The sequence below is a fragment of the Aythya fuligula genome, chromosome 16, assembly GCF_009819795.1.
Source record: "Aythya fuligula isolate bAytFul2 chromosome 16, bAytFul2.pri, whole genome shotgun sequence".
NCBI lineage: Eukaryota > Metazoa > Chordata > Aves > Anseriformes > Anatidae > Aythya > Aythya fuligula.
Window position 1 is genome coordinate 6,792,473 of NC_045574.1, and position 21,200 is coordinate 6,813,672.

A 21,200-nucleotide genomic window follows, 5' to 3' on the forward strand; every position below is an offset into this window, starting at 1 on the left:
GAAACTGGTCAGCAAGCTTGGCTCGCCAACAGGCAAGGGAAGTGCCAGAGCCTGGAGCACACTCCTCAGCAGTTCAGCTGCTTGTGCTCAAGGCCAGCTTTGTGAGAGCACAGTTGTAGAGCTGACCTTGAAGAGAAAGAGGTGGCAAAGGAAAACACCTCACTGGGAACTTCCTCCTTCTTCTTTGGGAATGTCACCTAAACACAAAGCATCACCCTTGGTCTCTGCCTGAGCCAGGTCAGCTACTCCTGTGCCTGGCCGTGGACTTCCCTGACCCCAACACATGGGCTGACTTACTTTCTCTCTTGACCTTCCTGCCTCATCACTATGGGCTTGCATGCTGGACTCTTATCGCTGTCACTGGCTCTGTTCTGCTCCCTTTTCACCACTGGACTGCACAGTGTTGGGTAGGGCACTGCCCTCATGTTCTGTTGCCACCCCTGCTCCGGCTCGCCTGTCCCGGCACAGCAACCCACTCCTGCTGCTCCCTGACAGTGACTCACAAGGTTCATGGCACCCCTCATGCTGAATGTGGTAGGTACTCTGCAGGTGAGAAGAGCATCACTTCCCAGAGTGGACAGACAAACCCTCCCTAGCCTGCAAAGCCCACTTTGCCCACAGTTGCATTCATTGGTTTCTCTGATGTGTGAGACAGTGAATCCCAACTGATCCAGCTGAACTCCTGAGGGGGGCTAGGACCTGTCCCAGACAGGTGAGTGCCGTGGTCACGCTCCTCTTCTGCTTACACTAGGCAGGGACAAGCTGGAGGCAGGCACAGCATTGCTGTTCGCTGTGGATGTCAATGCAGGGGGAGGCTGTTCTCCAGGAAAGGCTGTTGCTCTGCAGACTGTGGAGACAGGCTGGATATCTAACATCTGAGGTTTTACAATAAATGTCAACCAAGAACACTGACATCAGACACTGAATCTGAAGTCTTGGACTACCCACAAGGAAAAAGACATCACAAATTGGTATATACAGTTCCATAGATTGCCAGAAGTAGTTTGCTCTTGTGGGAAAGAAGGGGGCAGGAGGGAGATAAAGGGAAAATAAGACATTATTTCCCTCAACTCATAAACAATGGGATTTAGAAAGACCCATTTCTGTGGAGAAGGAAATGGTTTCTGACACCTGCTTTCTCATGACAGATGTTCTAAGGCTCAGTGCTTTTTAAGTGGTCAAAACTTTAATAAAATATAGTGCTCTCAAAACAAAATGAAACAAAACCATAAACGCTACAATTACATTTTAGTAAAAGTATAAAAACAAAAAAAAGGAAATTATTTTCCTCAAAACTTTGGAGTGGTTTTGTTTAGCTGATTTTTATTTTAATTCATTCTGCAATCTTTTTTTCTTGTCTCTAGAAACCTGCAATGTTAAAACCACATGTGAGATTCCCAGGTTAAAAATAGTCCAAACTGATAACTACATTTTCTGCCACTTTTTTTTTTTTTTTTTTTCTCCTGTTATGGCATTTTTAGCAAGTCATCCTGCTTCCACAAATTCACAGCACACAGCTCACAAGCTGTAAGAAACATTAACATACAAGAACATCAGAGAAACATTAACACAAAAGGTGCTTTGCACCAGCCTTTGTGCTTGTTGGGTCCAGTGCTGTTCATGGCACTGGGGTGAGGCTGATGTCACTGGATTTGTGCAGCGCCAGCAGTTTCTGTGGTTATTTGGCAGGACGAAGATGAGAGAAAAGTGCTTAGACTCGGAGCTATGGGTTGCCCACTCACCTTGTTGCATGCAGCTGTACACGCTGCTGACACACGTGGGGTATACGAGTACCCTGCAAACTGGGGAAAAAAAAAAAGTAAAAAAAAAAAAAAAGTAAAAAAAAAAAGCAACTCCTTAGTGACTGAAAATTGAAAATTGTTTCAGCTTTTCTCCATGAAATGATCATTTGAAATTGAAGTGATTATAAGTGAAACTGGCACTACCTGCAGCACGTGCCCCGCAGGCACCTTGGCCCCAACAGCTCCCCTTTCGTCCTTCAAACCTGGCGGGTGACCATCATTCACCTGTCCGTGGCCTCCGGGCAGAAAATGATGGATTATCTCAGGCAAACCCCCTGAACCAGGAGAGTTTATCACCCACAGCAACAAATCCTGCAATATTTGAAGTTAAGAACTTCAACCTGCAGAGATTTTTGCTGTTCTGCACCAGCATGTTCTTGGCTTTAAGTTACCATAGAACTGAGAAGAAGCGTTTTGATTTTCAGGAGGCTTCGAGGCTCTGTCCAAGGGCCGGCAGCACGGGGCCTGGAGCAGGGCGAGCTGCCTGGGGGCCGCAGAGGAGACAGACACAGCCCCTCAGGGCAGCGGGCACGCGGTGTTTGGTGTTTTTTGGGTTTATTTCACCCTTTTTCAGAGCCCTGGTGGACGCAGAAACCTCTTGCCGCGCCCCAGCCCGGGGGCAGCGCCTGTCGGGAGGCCGCTCGCCGGCAGGGCCGGGGCCGTCCTCCCACCCCTCGCCCGCAGCGCCCCGGCCGCGAGGCGCCGCCGCCGCCGTTCCGCAGGGACCGGGACCGGGACCGGGACCGGGACCCGCGGGGCCGCGCAGGGAGCGCGCTGCGCGCCCCCGCGGCCCAGCAGCGAGCGGGAGGGGCCCGGCCCGAGCCCGCCCCCTCCGGCGGCGGGTGGCGGCGCCGCAGCGAGGCGGCCATTTTGTGGCGCTGCGCGGTCGGTGGCGCTGGGCTCGGCGCGCAGCGGGGCCCGGGGGCGGTTTGGCTCCGCTCTCCGCCTTTGTCCCGTGCAGAGCCCTCGGTAAGAGCGCGGCGGCGCCCGGGCGGGCCGGGCCCGCGCCTCCCGCCCGCCCCGCGCTGCGCTGCGCTGCGGGCCCGCGGCGTGGCGAGGCGAGGCGAGGCGAGGCGAGGGGAGGGAGGCCGGCCGGGCGCGGCGCGGCTGGCACGCGGCCCCGCGCACAAAGGGCCGGGCCGGGCCGGGCCGGGGGCGCCGAGCGGGCGCCGCTGCCGCCTGGCCGGGGCCGGGGGGCCCGGGCCGCGCCCCCGCCGCCCCCCGCCCCTGCCCCTGCCCCCGCTCCCTGTCCTCTCCTCTCCTCTCCCCTCGCCTCCGCCCGCGGCCCAGGTGAGTAGGAGCGCGCCGAGCGCCGGCGCCGCGGGGCCCGGCCGTTGGGGGCGGCCGAGTGACCTTGCGGCGGCGCCGGGGCCCGGGAGAGAGGCGCCGAACGGGCCCGGGGGAGCGGCGGGGCCGGGGCCCGGCGGGGGCTGCGGCGGGAGGTGCGCGGCCGGGGAGGGGCCGGCGGCGGAGCCCGGCCCCGGCGGCCTCAGGAAGCGGCGCGGGGCCGCTCCCGGCGGGGCTCTGCGGGGCGGGGGGCGGCCGCGGCGGCCCCGGGGACGGAGCCTCGCGTGGGGCCGGCGCCCGGAGGCGGTCCCGGCGGCCGCGGGCCTCGGAGCGCGTCTGCTCCCTGCTGCTGCTCGTCTCCCTGAGGCGTCTTTGGGGAAGCGAGATCGAGATCGCTCCCTGCGCGCAGCTGGGAGCCGCTTCACGTCGTGTGCGTTTGATACCCAGAGCTGGGAGGCACCGTGCTTTTTCCCGACAGACCTGGGTTCCCGATGGCTTGCTGCCTCCAGAATGGGCTGTCAGACCGCTTGGCTCGGAGCACACGTGCAGGCTGTAGCTGTGGTAGCACTCGGTTGATCGAGGAGGTTCTCAGTACAGTTTTGGGGAACAGTTACATCTCTGCTGCTTGTTCAATATCCTGCTCGTATCTCAAACGTTGCTGTGATCCCGTGCTGTTGCTTCTGGCATAAACACTTGGACATAGACAAGGAGGGATGTTTGAGTGTCCAGGAGTCCAAACTGGATGAAATCAACTGATTTTTACAGTGTACAGAATTTGGTATTGTATAGCGTAGTCAAATGAAATGTAACTTGTTAAAAACAATGCTGATAACTTGAAGTAACCTTATGTAGGTTTCTGTACAGGAGCTTGTAACTGAGCATCTGTACAAGAGAAATGCTTTTGGCGTGGACTTGTTTAACTTCCTACTACGAGCAAGGACCAGTCTCCAAAAAAAGCTCAATGAGAAGACTTGTAGCAGAGATCGTTTGTAGTGCAATTCTCTATTTTTTTTCATGTGACTTCTAGTAGTTCAGGAATTGAAGGTGGTTTAGGTAAATACTGATTGTTTGACCTAAGCCAGTTTATGGGAGAGTTCAGTTTACATTCTACTGATAACTTTGTTGGTGTGTCCTGAACGGAAATAATATTTTACTTGAGCAGCCTGAGAGTAAAATCTGCTTGCCTGTAATCCAGAGTACCTAATTAAGGTCAAGTTGGGAATGAGGCTAGAATAGTAGCTGCTCATAACAGTGCTGCCTTGATTGAAATGTAAGAAGCATATAATTAATTCTTACCTTTAATTGGATAAGTTCTCTGAAGCTCTTTTTCTTGCTCTTATGGTTCCTGGTTAACCTAAGCCATGATATTGACCTAAATTCTCCCCCTTGGCCAGGGAAGGAGGGTGCAATCCCTAATTTAATTGTAGGGGATATTAAATTCTCTGTCACTGCATCTTTTATGTATATCTGTGTTGCTGGCAGCTCAGTATTGTCTGTGGCTGTAATCTGTCAAACCTTGACAGAAGCTGCCACTGTTGCTGCGCTGCTGCCACTTGTCTTCTCTTGCTGCCCATATGGCACTGTCCTGTGCAGATGTGAGCTGAGCTAAAGAATATACACAGGGGGAGGATTTACTGTTGAGCCCCATAAGTGCTTGCCTCAGTATTAAAACTGCATTCTTGATGGTTGCCTAATTGTGTAGATGTAGAAGGTTTTGTTGTTGTTTTTTCTTTTTAAGAATAATTGCAGATACCTTGCACATAGTGGCACATCACATTGAGAAGTCTTGTGAAGTGTTCGTAACACGTCCGTTCTTTTTTTTTTTTTTTAATTATTTATTCCTTATCATCTTCAAAGTTTCCTCCCTTGCTTGCTTACAGGTTTTTGTTGACTTCTTGTGCCTCCTGTAGGAAAAGACTGTTTTCAGGTAAGAAATAGTAACTTACACCTTTCAGTTTGTTTTTACGGTCAAAATGCCAGTAGCTATATGACATCTGTTGTTCAAAAAACTGTTGGGTCCGGTGCATTTTAAGGCATTGTTCTTATGAAAGTGTTTTTTTTGTGTGTGTGCAAGCACCATGTTTAAGTGATCTTGTAAGTGCAGGTGCATAGCATGTCCAGTGCTTATTGATGTGTGTGACAGAAAATAACGCCGGTTAGAATGTAGTATTTACAGCTTTTTGAGACTGCTTGCTAATTTCTTGACATGCCTTTGTGTGGTTTCACTGGGTTTGAGAACTTTCGGCAAGCCTTGTCTGGATTTAGCCAGCTGCAAGCTAACTAGTCTTTTCGTGAACTCTGTTTAAGGTAGGTTTCTGAAATAGGTTGGAAAGAAATGTACCTGTGTCAGTCTGTATCTCTATGTACCATGTTTTTTTTGGGGGGTGGGAAGCCACTGGTTAGTGGGTTGGGTTTTGTTCTGTTATGTTTTTGTTTTTTTTTTTAGTATGAAGTTAGTATGGAAGAGCCTTTCTAGTCTTGTTGTTGAGGTTAATATACTAGTTTAAAATCAGGTTTATTCTTTTGCTATTTATACTCAGAACTTCTCTACCAGAGAAATGGAGAATATCCTCTAGTTCTGCATGTTTTAGTGAAGGCACTACCTTGAATGTCTTGTGTTCCAGCTTTAAAATTGAACGTTTTTAGGACACGAATGGCAGTGCCATTGATAGGGCTTGAGTTAGGGTTTCCTTTAGTTTTAAATCTGAAACCTAAAAAGCTTCAGTAATGTAGCAGAGCTTACAAAAAGTACCAGGCTTGAGTTGCTGCTTGACTCTACTGAAAGTTGCTAATGGCTTCTGCATGACACGATCCCCTGTTTTTATATAGGTCCTCTGCCTAGGTTACAGCTCCTTCTTCTCAGTATTGCTGTTACTGGTATTGCGAAAACATGCACTGACTTTTTTTTTTTTCCCTGATGCCCTTTCATCTCTGAGCTGGGGGATGAGTCTACAAGCAGCCTTTAAGAGCACCTCTTTCCTTTTTTCTTGTAATAAAGCTGTGAAGTTGCATCTTCCTTATAGTGTGACACATACACAGATACGTGTCCATAATGTATTACTGTGAATGAAAATGTAGTTTGCTTCATCAAATCTCAAGCCAGTGTAACTTGCAGTTTCACTTTCATTGGCTGTGATGAATATATCCTGTTCTTTAACAGGGAGGGTAGGTTTGGTCCTGCCCAGTGAAGAAGCAGACTACTTGAAAATAATGAAACCAGGACTGCCATGTCTAAGTATCAGAACACTGAGTACTGGCTTGTTGTAAAAGTGGCCTAAAGGATTTTCAGTGGTTGGTGTTGCAGGTGGTGTAGATTCAGTGGAAAATGTTTCTTTTTTTTATGAATTCTTTTTAGGTTGACTTCTTCAAAGAAGCAGAAGTCCAGGTCCAGTTGCTGCTGCAGGTACTGTTACCAGATCATTTCTGTGTTTTTCTTTTTATTCCATCCACTTCCAGTTGTTGCCTCTTACTCTGATAGCTGCAATACATGTTGATGCTCACTGATAAGAAAAATCTTAGGTTCAACAATAACCTGTAAATATATAGGATATCACTGGAACACCCAGAGTGACCTCAAAGCCAGGGGCTGGACATCAGGTCACAAATAAGGAGTTGGTCAATTTACTACCTTCAGTTGTAAGTACCACCTTAAGTATTTTCTCTCTTAAATGTGGATTCTTCTTGAATACGAAGATGGTGGTTTTAGAAGTGATGTAGATGCTAATACTTCAATGCCACCTTAGCACTTAAAAGTTGGCAACTGTTTCCCTCAGAGTATGAAATAGTATTGGACTCAGTACTGGAGGTCATGTAAGCAAGCAGAAAATGCATAGGCAAATTGAAGTCACGTCCTTTAGCCCTGCTGTTAGTTTTTTTTTTTTTAAAGTATATTCTTTTTAAGAAGAAATCTGCTGTCTTTGCACAATAACGAGTTTGCCACATGAGTTTTTGAGCCCAAGTGTTGTTCCTTTCCTCATCTGCATCTCAAGGAAACTAGGCAAACAGTTGGCACCTTTTCCAGGGATCTGAAGGATGCACAGGGAACTTTGTGTGTTGTGGTTGTTTTTCTGTTGCTTTTGAGGGAGTATAGAATGGGAATAAGAAATGGTCTACTTCTTTCATATTCCTTTCTTGATTGACAAAGGCTCTGTAAGCCCATAATTAGCCATTAGGCAGGGCAAAAATATTTTCTTGGAGATGGTTATATACTCAGTGCATTTAGCATCATGAAGTGGTGTTATGCAACCTCGGGTAGATAAACAGGAGAAATTGTGTTGAGGTGTCCAATCTGCAGACTAAATTAGAACAATTCAGGTTGCTGTAGCTTGTTTCTACCGAACTCTTGCTCTTTGGAGAAGCTTTGCAAATATTGACTTGGAGAAGATTTGTAGGTGAAGAAAATGTTCTTGGAGAATCTCTTTGTTTACTTTGCACATGACCAAAATGCACATCCCTATGCCATGTGATGGATGTAATTTATTCAACAGTGGATGTCTGTTAAAGGAAGAGGACTGCATTTGGTCATCTTAGCTTGAGTTTGTTTACTTAGCTATACATGCGTGGCATGCTCATTGCAGCATGGATTGATGTGATGAACTTTGTAATGATTTAGAGAAGTTTTTCATAAGAAATGATTCAGCTTGCTTGAGCAGTCTGCAGGTCTTTTAGTTTTTAAACATTTGAACTTGGGAGAGAGTTCTTGCTGTTTGATAGATTAATTTACACCTTAAAATATCCTTCACACTGAACTTAATTTTTCTTAACTAAGATCTAAAATCAGAGAGATTTTAAGAATCTTAAGTTGCTAGATTTATTCAATGACAGAATTGTTTCACATCAGTCTTTTTTTTTCCCTTGATTTTTTTTAGGCTTCTTTTTTGAAGTAGTAGTCAAAATTTCTTCTAAATAATTGTTTTTGTGTGTGTATATACACACACACACATATATATACATATATTTATATATATATATATGTATACACATATATATATATGTGTATATATATATACACACACACCTGAAATACTAAGAAAACACAAGTTTTATGCTATATCTGAAAAGCCATGCTTATTATATATAGTATGTTATTTGAACTAGTTGAAGGCTTTTATTGCGGATAGGATTTTGATTGTTTTTCAAATTACCCGTACTAAAAGATCACTTCTTAAGAAATTCTAAGAAACAAAGTTTTGCAGCAGAAATCCACCAGTATGAGTATAAATTGTATTACATCAGACATAATGACTTTTATGAATCCCAGTTTGCTGTAATTATTTGGTAAAAGAATTTTGATGTGCTTCCAAATTGAGAGTGCTCAGGCATGTTGACCCTTTGACTCAGATCTGGCAGTCTTGGCTTTGTTTGTGGGCTGCTTCTCATATTTGGACATCTCGGAATTGAAGCTTTTTTTAAGCTTCCATCCTCAGAGTTAAAGAAAGTTTGGGCAATAAGAATATAATTGGTACAGTGACATTTCTGGGCTTCTCTCAGTAGTAGTTGTCATTGAACTCATGGGAAGAAAAGAGGGGTTTGGGGTAGAGTAGTTGTACTCAAGTCTCTGAATGCTTCAGGTACGCTTGTTTTAAAATCTTACCTGCCAAATAGTGATTAGCTGGAAAAGTGGCACTTAAATTTTTTTGTAAATGAGATAAAAGGAAGAAAACCACCAGTAGGAACTTGTTTTGTATTTAGCAGTCTTTTGGAAGAGATGGTGAGCACAGATTGTGATCCTCTCTGCTGGACGTTTAGCCTGGTGTTTTGTCTAGGGCTATACATTCTCAGTGTGCATGATAAAAGTGAAGGTATCCTGTAATTTTCTTTAAGTGCAGTTCTGACTACATGGTAGGTTTAAATTGTTAATAATTTATTCAAACATATGCAGCTTAAATGTTAAGTTAGTTGCACATACAAAGTTTTATATACTGTCTACTCGCTTACTGTATGGAGTTATTCTGAAATACCTGGTGCAGAAAGAAGCAATGACAGTGAAGTTACTGGTGGCTTCTAGTTCGTGAAGGATAAATGATGGAGAAATTTGATCAGGATACTTGGGGGGAGAGGGGAGTAGAATGTCTTTAAGGACCTTATAGTTCATCTGTAATTTGGATCACAGCAGCCTGGTGACCCTCTGTATTGTAGTATTTTTAGATTAAATTGATATTCCAGAGGTAATACTGTATGATTCTCTGTAGAGGAAGTATTTTTTTTGAACTCTGAAGTACTGTTTGTCTCAGAATTCATGAGTATTTTTTTCATTTTCTATAGTTGTACAGCAGTGTTTGGAATGTTCGTGGCCAAATAAGCAACGTGTTTCTTCTTGGTGAGTATAATAATGGATTTCCAATTTTCTTAAATGTAGCTTCTCTTTCTTTAATCTTTTACAGTTTTGTTTTAAATTCATGTTTTTCTTAATTCTTGCAAAGGCACTGTTGATCATATTCCTATAAATCTAACTCTGGTACTCTTAAAACAGGCATTGCAGGCTTTCAGATGAAGGAAAAAACAGCAGTTTGGTTAAAGTAGTTCTTCTTAAATGTAGTTTGTTTTATTTAGGAAAAATTTGCTCTATTTCATGTGGCTTAAACCCTTTTCCAAAATCTTTTTGCTTGTTCAGTGTGCGTGTGTTTCTTTTATCATTAGTGTGTTACAAGGAGAAAAAAAATAAAATAATAAAAAATAGTTAAATGGGAGATAAAAATGACTGAAAAACACTCTTTTCAGTATTGAGTACTTATTTCTTTAATTGCACTTGGTAATCTAAATAGGCTTCATTACAGAATAAAATGTTTTCCTCTTTTTTTTTGAGGTGCCTGTGTTCATAATATCTGGTTCCACGTTGGTCTCATCACCAATTCGAATCAGCAGCATAGTTGTATGTGATACTGTTGATAGGATGAAAATGGCATTCTCGCTGTCTTAGGGAGAACATGAGGATCTTGACCCAGGAAGGGTAGTTTGTTTGCTAACACCCCTTCACTTTTGTCACTGAGTACTTCAAGGAAATCTTGGCTTCTCTGTGTAGAAGAGGGTAAACATAGGTTTTCTACTGGTGTCAGTTTGTTAGTCTACATTTGTAAACTAGAAGTATGTCTGAAATAAAATACTAAGTTTTATGCTTTGAGTGAATGTTTGCAGTGTTAAGGAGTTCGCTATACAGTATTACTCTTACAGAAGTAGCACGTGTCAGTTCAGGATCCAGTTTAGGTGTTGTGTTGCAGTTTATTTCCTGTGTTGTTGATTGAGTCTGGCAAACTTCTAAAGCAAGAAGTAAGTATTTGTTAAGATCTAGGTGAAAATACTGCAAGGTGTACCTCAGTACAACTACTTGTAGTTCGGTGTCTTGTTTGGAGTGTCTTTGGGGTAGAAAAATTGAGATGTTAGTGTTCTTGGGAATTTGTTGCAGTGTCTAATAGTCTTCACGTTTAGTTCAGATTTTTTCCTGTTTTTGCTCCTATTGCATTAAAAGAACAGAAGAAACTAAAAAAGAACTTGATCGAACATCTGCAGCACTGTGTTTGAAAAAAACAGTGGTAAGCATCTCTCCTGTAACTTATGGTTTTGTCCTGAAACTTTCTCATCTTGCTGTGAAATGGTGTGTACAAACAAAATATGAAGCAGGACCAGAGGATTCCTTAGATTAATACCTGGTACAGGAACTGTTTTTTAAGTGTAGGATAAAATACAGTGAGGCATACTTTACAGTAGCACTGGAGCTGTAGGCAAAACTTATTAGGCATGGCACAGGCAAAAAAAAAAAAAAAAGTCTGTTGTAATCAGCCTCCCCAGTCAGTGCCAAAATAGTTCTCAAAAGTGGTGGTTAAATGTTAGTGAGATTCTTACACTCAGTCTCCATAAGATGCCATTGGTATTGTATAGTGTAAATGGTGTCTGTAAGTACTGTCTTGCAGTCTGATACGGCCATTACCTTTTCTCATCTGCAGGTTTGTGGTTTCAGCACAGCATGGCTGTGGTCATCCACTTGCAAGGTCTTCGATTGTGGTGGGGACCATGGACTTCTCTGGATTGACCATCCCTGATGGGGGCATGCATATTGTAGGGGGTGAACTGGGTGAGGCTTTCATTGTTTTACCACTGATGCAAGATGCAAGGGCTGGTGTGATGTATGCAGATGGTATAAATAAGAGGTCAAAAGTAATTATTGCTGAGCAGTAAAAACCTTATATGCAAAATGTGGTTGGACTTGGTCCTTGGCAGTTTCAGAATGTGCTAGCAGTGTTGTTATGCTGTCTAGCGCTGGAGTGAATGGCAGAGTCAGCTTACGCTTTGTGGAATCCACTCTTATCCTGTCTTAGCATAGAAACTGCTTATACTGCTGTATGTAAAGGAAGCAAAATACATTTGGGTTTTCTGTTGCTTGTATAGGACCTATATTTCAAATCTTGGGGCTAGGTTTAGAAGTCCAGCTTTGAGTTATGCTTGTAGTGCATCTCCAGAGAACACAGGACAACCTCTTGCTGGTTCCTTTCACTCCCCAGTTTCTCAAGTGCTTTTTGATACCTTTTGATACCTTTTCTACCTACCCTGCCTCCTCTTTTCTGTAGTCCTATGGAACCACCAGTAATGTAGAATGCCTACTGGAATTGGACAGCAAGCTTAACACTCCAAATAAAACTTAATACTGTTTTGTATTAAGTGTTTAAGTATTATTTTTTTAATGCAATCTGCCAAAGCTAACCACGTTCTTTTTATGAAGCCAGAGAACTATGGTTATTCATCAAGTTCCTTGTTTTTTGTGAATTGGGCTCTGCTAGGAGGGTAGAGGGAGATCCCTGGTTTGGCACAGTTAAAGTACAAAGACAATAAGGCTGAATTGTGGGAGCGAATTTGCCTTCTAAGCTGCTGATGAAATGCTGAAGTAGTACTCAGTTTAGAAGTGGAAGTGGTTTAAAGGCAGGGTTTTGTTTTGGTGTGATTGTAGGGAATGTTTCAGTCATAGTCACGAGTGATTTGGAAGACATTGTTTGCAAAGGTAGCTGAGGTTTTGGAAAAGACTGCAGTGATTCTGCAGTTTTCAGAGAGAGAATAAGAGGCTGGTATTAGTGACTCTGCCATAACTGCTCAGTTACTTTTTACATGACAATATGAAACAATTGTTCGATTTCTAGAGGAACCTTCTTTCAAAACTTACTGATGCTCCAGATTTGGGGCTAAGCACTCATGGGAGCTTAAAACTGAAGAGAGTAGGAAATGCTACAGCTGAGAGTATGCAGGACTTCTTTAGTGGAGCAGAAGACTTGTTCTGAAAGACAAAAAAAAATCATGATTCCCAAAGGGTTCTATTAATTTAAGTGTATTCTTCTCTGCATTGTCCTTACATATAAATGTACCTTTCTAAGTGGTACCTGTAAGTATTTGAATAGTCTTTTAAATCTAAATTGCTTCACCCTGACTTGTACAGGGAAGGTAAGGATCTCTCTTCTAAACACCAGAAATATGTGCTTCTACTCACACAGATTTGGAAATGCGTTCTGTTGAAACTAGCAACTTGTCTAAGTTCTAGAGTAACGGTTTCTGAAATGCTCCTGATTTTCATAGTGGAATAAGAAGTTTTAAAGAAAAGCCTTTCAGCTTTGGGGGTAGATGTAGTAACCACCGCTTGCTTTTCTTGTGGTCTCGAGCACTTGAGGAAGATGGATTCCCGGAGTTACCAAAGTGAAAGGCCTGCCCATGTCTTGTTTTAGTTGCCAAGTCAGTATAAATTAATTTTCTGCTAGAGACTGTCTGGAGTTGTTTTTAATAATCTGTTCTGGTATAGTTTAAAGTTTTTTAGGTAGTTATTGCAGGATTGGACAGAGAATCTAAGATATGAAGCAGAGGAAAAACACTGTGCTCAGTGTTGTCTCTCTGAGCGAGGTACTCCAGGAGGTCAAGGTCATGCTGTGCAACGTGGAGGGCTTTGGGTTTGCCCGATGGCCCTGTTCACAAAGAGCTATGTGATGGCTCCCAGTAAAAGTTTTATCATCTGCTTTCAGTCTTTCTTTAGGGCTGTACATTTAAGCGTAGGACTGTTGAGCTCCTCTACTAACTTAGCTGTGTTGTGTAATGTTCTGCCAAGTATGTATCTGCTGGAGGAAGCGGTTCCTGAAACGAGCTGCAGATGAAGAAGACAGCCTGGTTTGCAGGGCATGTGAGCATAGGGACTGCTGGATTGAGATAACAGGATCAGAGGGATGCGAGAACCCGAAGGAGCCGAAATTTCATGATGCAGAAGGGGAGAAGAAGGAAGAACGTGGGGAAGGGGTGGTGATGTGGGTGGTTTTTTCCCTAAATTTTCTGCTCTTGTTCAACTTCCTGATCGGTTGCCTTGTAACAGGCTTGGCTGAGGCGGTGAGGGGTAGTAAGTGTGTGCTCTAACAAATAGTGATGTTCAGCTGACCAGATGTGAGGAGGAAAGTTCAGTTTTAGAGGACCTGCAGCCCCTCTGAGTAAAATTAAATGACTTCTGCTGTTTTTTCAGATTTCCCTCTTGTTGTGACGCTCTTTAATTCTTTTTATTTTGATATTTAACTGAAAGCTGAAGACCTTCCTTGACAAAGTTGCTGACATTTATGTGTAGAAGCCCTATTGTACAAGATACTGCTACTGAAGTAGCGAGGCTGGTATGCTCCTCTTGCAGGCGAGCTGGAATGCCTTGCAGCTTTTCCTGAAGGGGGGTCTCCTGTAGAGCTTCATTAGTGTACTTGTGGCATTTAGGAGTACTTGGTCTTTGCGTGTCCCTATCAGTGAGATGGAAAGCAAGTTTACTTGGACAAGAGTCAACTTGCAGCCCCAACTTCTCCTGTGTTACAAGCATTAAGCAACACGTGTGTCTACTTTGTGTTGGGAGGCATCGAATTCTGTTGCTAATGCCAGAAAGTGATATTTCATTGATGTAGATCTGTGGAGGAAGTAGAGGATGTTCCGTTTGAGGTGCAGGTGGATAAGCTGTTTAAAAAAGAAAAAATAAATTTTCAGTTACTTCTTAGATTTTCAGAATAGCATTAGTTGTTGGTGGGATTTTTTTTTTTAAATTCTTAGTGTTTTTTCTTCAGAATGTAACCCCCCAGTTTTCTTTGATTTCCTTTCGCCTCCCCTTTTCTAATTAAAAGCTACGGAGCTGGAAGGTAACACCCACACCCCCAAATGTCTAGCCATGTAAGCCAACACTGGCTCTGGTTCCTGGACTGATTCAGAGCCATGCTGAGCTAGTCAGCTGTTTATCAGATACTCAAGAAAAGTAACTTGAAATGATTCTCAGTTCCTAGGTGGCTGAAATACCTTGCAGGTAGTGTCAATGAATCACTGTGTAGTGAATTGAGCACTCTGCCAATAGCAGTTTGATTTTTTCCCCATACCTTTGCATGCTGTTTTAATAGTAGAGAAAGTAGGTATAAAGCTGTGCTACAGAGGAAGAAAACAGGTAATCTTGTGGTAGAGCAGTTTCTTTGTAATGTGCTTGTGTTGCTTGAGGTTGTGGGGGTGCCTATATGGCCCTCCCATAGCAAATGGCCTGGTATACAAAGTATGTCAGTGGAATAGCTTTTCTCTGCAATAGAAGCTTTATGACTTTCTTAAAGATTTTTGGTTTCCAAACCATGTTTGAACTTTGAGTAGTTTTTCATAAAATAATGTTAATCTTCTTAGAGGTGCAGCTCAGCAGATGCCATTGCTGTTAATCTATTCTGTGAAAGAAAGTGCTACTGCTTACTTCAGTTGCCTGTGCATGTCTACTCATTCTTGCAGCATGACAGGTTTTTTTTTTGTTGTTGTTTGTTTTTGTTTTTTTAAATTTAGTTTGCATCCATTTTATGCACCTTTCTTTGAATCCTCAAGATACAGGAGGAGATTCTTCCCTCTGAGGGTGGTGAGGCCCCTGGTCCAGGTTGCCCAGAGCAGCTGTGGCTGCCCCATCCCTGGCAGTGCCCAAGGCAGGGCTGGATGGGGCCAGGGGTGGTCTGGACTGGGGGTAGGGACCCCTGCCCATGGCAAGGGTTGGGGCTGGGTGGGCTTTAAGGCTCCTTCGAACCCAAACCATTCTGTGATATTCTGTAATGGCTTCTTACTGTAGGCTATAAAGCATACTCCAATTTTTGGGTCTTGTGAACTTAAAGACTACAGGAATGGATTCATAATTTGTATCTTATAATTGTGGGAAGTGACTGACAAAAATTCGGGAGAAGTAGCTTCTGATCAGGCTTTATACAAAATGTACCTTTGGCAAGATTTCTTAAAATGTTTATCTGTTGGATGTGTTAAGAGACTTTTTATTTTCTGGTTAAAATGGTGGAGAAGAGGGAAGAAAACACAAATACGGTAACAGTTTAGGCAGTTTCTAAAGTTGGTTAAAGTATCTGCGTGATTCTTTAAACTCCTGCATTTGTAGTGATGAGGTAACATAGCATTTGAGAGTGTTTTACTAACATAGATTTTGAAAGATTGTTACTACGTATGTTTTTGCCCGCTTCCTATTTACTGGATTCCTTGTTTTCCTTAAAACCAGGAAGGGGAGGGGGGAAATAATATGAAACTTCTCTCTCAGTCTTGAATAAACATTGGGTTGCAGAGTTCTTAATTGACTGACAGACAAAGGTTGAGCTTCAATCTTTCCTTGTCTGGTAGCTATCCTTTTGAACACGTTTCTTGAATGATTCTGCACACTATCGCTTGGGAACTCCTGTTTAAGAGGTAATTGTCCCCACTAGTTCCTGTGAACAAGAAATACCAGGGTCCCTTAACATCTAGCTTTTGGGGGTTATGGTGCATAAGTTTATTTTGTATGTGTCTTGATTAGTGATTGATATTTAATTGCATTTTTCAGGGGAATAAAATCAGCAGTGTTGATTTTACAAAATGACAAAACATCCTCCGAATAGAAGAGGGATCAACTTTGAGGTGGGAGCCCAGTTGGAAGCCCGTGACAGATTAAAAAACTGGTATATTTTTAAAAACATTCATATTATATTAACTCTAAGTCTTTAATATATTAAACATTTTATATTGATACCGTATTTAGAGTCCTGGTCGTTTGTTTTTAGGAAAGTAGTTAATTTCTAGCAGTTTATATACCAGTGCTTAAAATGGGCAATACGTGCTGATCTGTTGTGCTGGCCTTTTAAAACGTGTACTAGTGCTGTATGTCTGGGAAATAGGACTACACAGACCTAGCAGGGCTTCAGACTGGTACTCTGCAATTCACGTTTTTACTCTGTGCTATACACAGAGTAGTCATTGTGAAGAGATAAATCCTTTGAAGTATAGAGTACCCAAGGTATTTCCTCAGTGCTTTCTTTCCCATTGCTGTTAAGAAGTTGTAGGATTTAAAGTCTGAAATTGTTATAGCCCGAGGGTGGTCAGCCACCAAATTAATGAACTGGATGGGGAAATGCTATTAAGTTTGGAATGCTATAGAGCTTGTCTTGCAGACTCGAGTTGTGAGGAAGAAGACTTAGCAACTGCAGCAGGAGGGGAAAAAGCCCTAAAAATTAACATGGGGTAACTGAGCCAATTTAGGTTAAGTTTGAGCCAACTTCAAACCTTCTGTTTAGGTAATGTTAAATGTAGCTCTTTATGGAAAGAACGTGAAGCGCAAATATTAAGTTATATTTTGTTGCCTTTCCTGTGTGAGTGAGAGTTGCATAGGTAAGGCTTCAGCCTGAATCTGCATGTATCTTTTGTATTCTTGAGCTTTGTTTATGCGAGAAGTAATTGTCAAGCCTACAAAAAAGGTTTCTTAGCCTGTAGTGTAGGCTTACTAGAGGTACAGTTGAGTATAGATCACATTTGAGTAAGACTAAAAATTCTGATTAGTAACTACCTATCTGATGTGTTTGGAGAACAACAGTGGCTCAGAGTATGAGTATGTAGCGCTTACATGGGAAAACCTGGCAGGCTGGGATAGAATTCAACACCCACTACTTTCCACGTATCCCTTGACTTAAATTGGAATTTTGTATATACTAAGTGTCCAAAACCAAACACTTACTTTTTAAAAGCTCTTAATTTTAATTGACCTGCATGTTCTGCATGTTCTGCAACTTAGTTTTGATTTTTTTTCTTTGCTTGCTGAGTTTTGGAAACCTGGGTCACGACGTCCACGTTTCCTTGACTGGTAATCTCCATATATTTCTGTATTAAGGGGTTATGAACCAAAACCTTTAAAAACTGAGGGCTTATTTTCTCTTAGCAGCATTAGCAGCGACAGACTGGGGATACCTGTCCAATCTCTTTCATAGAAGGTATGGAATGTAGAGGACAGCAGACTATTTTCATATTGTACTTTCACCTGCTCCTGCATGAACAGGACCACTCTCTGATATGGCTACAATGCACTCCTTTTATGTGGATATAAAACTTTCTGTTTCCAGATGCTATCTCTTCTAGATCTTCAGAGGTCCAAGCTTTTTGTTTTGTTGCTATCTTGGTATTTAAACATAGGCAGAGGTCTCCTCTTTGAACAGAGGGCTGCCTTTGATTTCTGTGCTCAATACCAAACACACTAGTCAGTTAGTGGGCTGGTATCACTTCTCAAATTGCAGTAGTGCTTTGGGAAGTGTTTCATATCAGAGCCTCATTTACCTGCCTTTCATGGCAGCAACTCTTGCCCTGGAATGCTAGTTCAGGACTTCCACGGTGTTTGGTTATGATGCCAGCCTCCCAGCCCTATTGAATAGAAAAAGTTTGCACATGCCAGCAGAGGAGTCAGTGTAACAGCTGCTCCTTGCCAGGCTGCGAAGTGAATGTTGTGTCAGATCGCATCTCAAAGGTTGCTTTGGTGTATCTTAATGATCATAGTGTATTGAATGTGTGCTGAAATTCCTGATGTTGGTTGTCTGGGTAACCTTCTAGGCTTGAACTCCAGAGAATAGAGTGAGTACTTTGGTGCTTGTCTTATTTTAAAGACTTGGCTGAGCTGTTATAATGGTTATAATGAAACTTTTGATTCTAGTTGAGGTTCTTGAGTATTGAGATCAAGATTACTCTTCCTAGGATAATTTTACTGCCCTGTTATGGTAAAGATTGTTTAATTGTACATGCTGTCAGAACTTTGTTCTACTACTGAAAGGATGGAAGCTCATAGCTGTTGTCCTCATAGACATTTCTGTTCTTCTTAGTGTTGTCTTGACTACAGTAAGCTCCTCTTTTCCTAGCTCCAAGAAAAAAGGGGTGTTACAGCACTTGCAACTAAGTATATAGGAAAGGAAAGGGATACAAATTATTCCAAGGAAAGGGATACAAATTATTCCAGTGCTGAGAGAGGGGAAGTACTTCTAGTCAGCACTGTGATTTTAAATTTCCAAATACTCCTACAAAGAAAAGGGGAGGGCTTTACACTTGTCTGTACAAGAAACTTATTTTCATATTGTTTGCTGTGCTCTGACAGCTGTAGTCTGAAGTTGCCAGTCACTGCTAATCCCTGTCTGATAAAGAGTTACGCTGTTTTGAGATTTTGAGTGTTGCTTGGGTGTTCTTATCAAAACTTATTCCCATAGTTTGTGATTCTTGGTGGTTTTCCCTTGCTTTCTGTTTAGCTAGCTCATTAGGCATAAGACCTTGAAAGATACAAGCTCACGGTTCCTTTTGAATTGATCTGGAAGGCCATCTGTTTTAGTCTCCTGATAAATCATAGGAAGTTGTCTGATTGCAGCTTGTTTTTCACAGGTTGTTGGGTAAATACTCAAATCAGTCTCTAACTAATTTCTTGCCCCAAATCAGTTAGTTGCTCTGAAAGCCCAGGGAGCCATGCTTCCTTTGTGGTTTGGGAGAGGACGGCCCATACCTGGACACCTGGCAGTCTGATCTTTTCATGCCTTGTAATCCAGACTTCAGCTGTTGGCTTTTCACTTTGTGTATCTTTCCATAGTGTGTTTTCCTGATTAAACAAGTTTCTTAAGTTACGTCTGTCTCATGGTAAGTTCACAGGCTTTTTGGATATCCCTACAACGTTCATAAAAAGCATGTGCTGTATTGCTTCTACCACTTCTGTGTATATCTGTGTGGACTTCAGGAGGCACAACACTTTGAAAGCTAGGGGATAAATGCTGGAGGAAGGAAGCTTGTAGTGTCCATGTGTAGTGCTCAGAGCTGTTGAGAACCTGTGAACTTTCTTCTTCACTTTAAAGTTTCCAGGCACAAGGCAGTGCCATGGTGCTTCGTAGCTGAAAAAAAAGTTGTGTTGGGGAGGGCCGTTGAAGTTTCTAGCTAGATGTAGCAGAGCTTCTAATAGATCCCGTGTTCCAGTTGAGCACTGAATGTTGTTCACTGATGGTGGTTGCTTCAAAAAGGGAAGATGTTCAGCCTTCCCTGTGTGTTACCCAGGAACTACAGTTCACCCACACTGGCTCTCAGCCAGGCTAAAAATTGAGGCTTACTGTCAAGTATGTTTTTGCTGCTATTGTTGATAGATCAGGGTCTCCCCCACTATCAGGGGGTCTTTAGAAGGCGAGATGGAATAGGTGCGTATGGTACTGGTGCACAGTTCCCAGGTGGTGGTTCTTGTGGTGAAGGATCCTGTTCTTCCTTTCCCTGTATGAAGAAGGGAATAGTCTTGGACTGTATAGTTCATTGAGTCCTGTCACGTGGGCATGTCTCTCTCCTGCAGGAGAAAACTAGTGGCTGCGTGGGTTTATCAGAGATGGATGTCTTTGTAGAACAGATCATTAGTTTAAGTCTGTTCTTGATCATTCTTTATCAGTATCCCTCTTTATCTTTGAGGATCTGGATGAGCTTCAGGCAAGAACTTCCTTTTGCTGGTCTCTCATTGAGAGGACCTGGAAATTCCTGTCTTCATTTTTGCTGTACTATGCAGGGAACTGGGTAATGCTTTTTGTAGTTACATCTACTGAGTGTTTTGTAGTTGCTGAGATATACAAGAGAAAGCTACCTTTAATAGAACTTTCTTGTATGTGGAAGGACTTTGAATCTTCCTTCCTTATCAACCTGAGCAGTTCTGGGTTTATCTGGACCGATGGGCTGAGGCCAACTGTATCAAGTTCAACAAGGCCAAGTGCCGGGTCCTGCACCTGGGGCGCAATAACCCCAAGCAGAGCTACAGGCTGGGAGATGAGTGGTTGGAGAGCTGCCAGGCAGAGAAGGACCAGGGAGCATTGGTGGATAGTCAGCTGAATATGAGCCAGCAGTGTGCTCAGGTGGCCAAGAAGGCCAACAGCATCCTGGATTGCATAAGAAGCTGTGTGGCCAGCAGGGCTAGGGAGGTGATTGTCCCCCTGTACTCAGCTCTGGTGAGGCTGCACCTCGAATGCAGTGTTCAGTTTTGGGCCCCTCGCTACAAGAAGGACATCGAGGTGCTTGAGCGGGTGCAGAGAAGGGCGACGAAGCTGGTGAGGGGCCTGGAGAACAAGTCCTACGAGGAGCGGCTGAGGGAGCTGGGATTGTTCAGCCTGGAGAAGAGGAGGCTCAGGGGTGACCTTATTGCTCTCTACAGGTACCTTAAAGGAGGTTGTAGCAAGGTGGGGGTTGGTCTGTTCTCCCACGGGCCTGGTGACAGGATGAGGGGGAATGGGCTAAAGTTGCACCAGGGGAGGTTTAGGTTGGATGTTAGGAAGAACTTCTTTACCAGAAGGGTTGTGAGGCACTGGAACGGGCTGCCCAGGGAAGTGGTGGAGTCACCATCCCTGGAGGTCTTTAGAAGACGTTTAGATGTAGAGCTTAGGGATATGGTTTAGTGGAGGACTGTTAGCGTTAGGTCAGAGGTTGGACCAGGTGATCTTGGAGGTCTCTTCCAACCTAGATGATTCTGTGATTCTGTAAATGTGATATCTCTTAGCCATCACCAGAAAAGGGAAGTTACTTCCTAGGAAGGAAGGGGTAAAGGTATCCCTACCCTAAGTATCTCCTATCCTGTTTTCTTTCTCCTCCATAGCCTTTGCTGCATGTGTTCTGATAATATACAGGAACAGAGTAATGGCAAAGCTTGAGGTGAGGTATGTGGTTTTAGGCAGGGCCTTAGGTTGTGGCTGCAGTGCAAGTCTCTGGTGTGGAGTATTTGTAGCTCTCTTTGAAGAAGTTACGAACATCTCATATCTGCTGAAGTATTTAAGTTGTAGGTAACCCTTCTTTTGGTCCGTATGGGATTGTAAAATAATACTCTGTATT

At 43.3% G+C, this 21,200-nt stretch overlaps 1 protein-coding gene across 3 annotated transcripts in view; it reads left to right on the forward strand.

Annotated features, from left to right (window-relative positions):
* The first annotated feature begins 2,668 nt into the window (after positions 1–2,668).
* PHF20 (PHD finger protein 20) overlaps positions 2,669–21,200 on the forward strand; it is a 69,468-nt gene continuing 50,936 nt past the window's right edge. For 2 of the 3 annotated variants that reach the window (XM_032198121.1, XM_032198124.1), the window contains exons 1-5: positions 2,669–2,771; positions 4,970–5,016; positions 6,445–6,492; positions 9,354–9,408; positions 15,907–16,021. In XM_032198121.1, the coding sequence (XP_032054012.1) occupies positions 15,939–16,021 (83 nt within the window). In that variant the 5' untranslated portion in view covers positions 2,669–2,771; positions 4,970–5,016; positions 6,445–6,492; positions 9,354–9,408; positions 15,907–15,938. Of the gene's footprint in view, positions 2,772–4,969; positions 5,017–6,444; positions 6,493–9,353; positions 9,409–11,029; positions 11,158–15,906; positions 16,022–21,200 lie in introns of all 3 variants that reach the window. The other variant, XM_032198122.1, reaches the window with a different exon arrangement.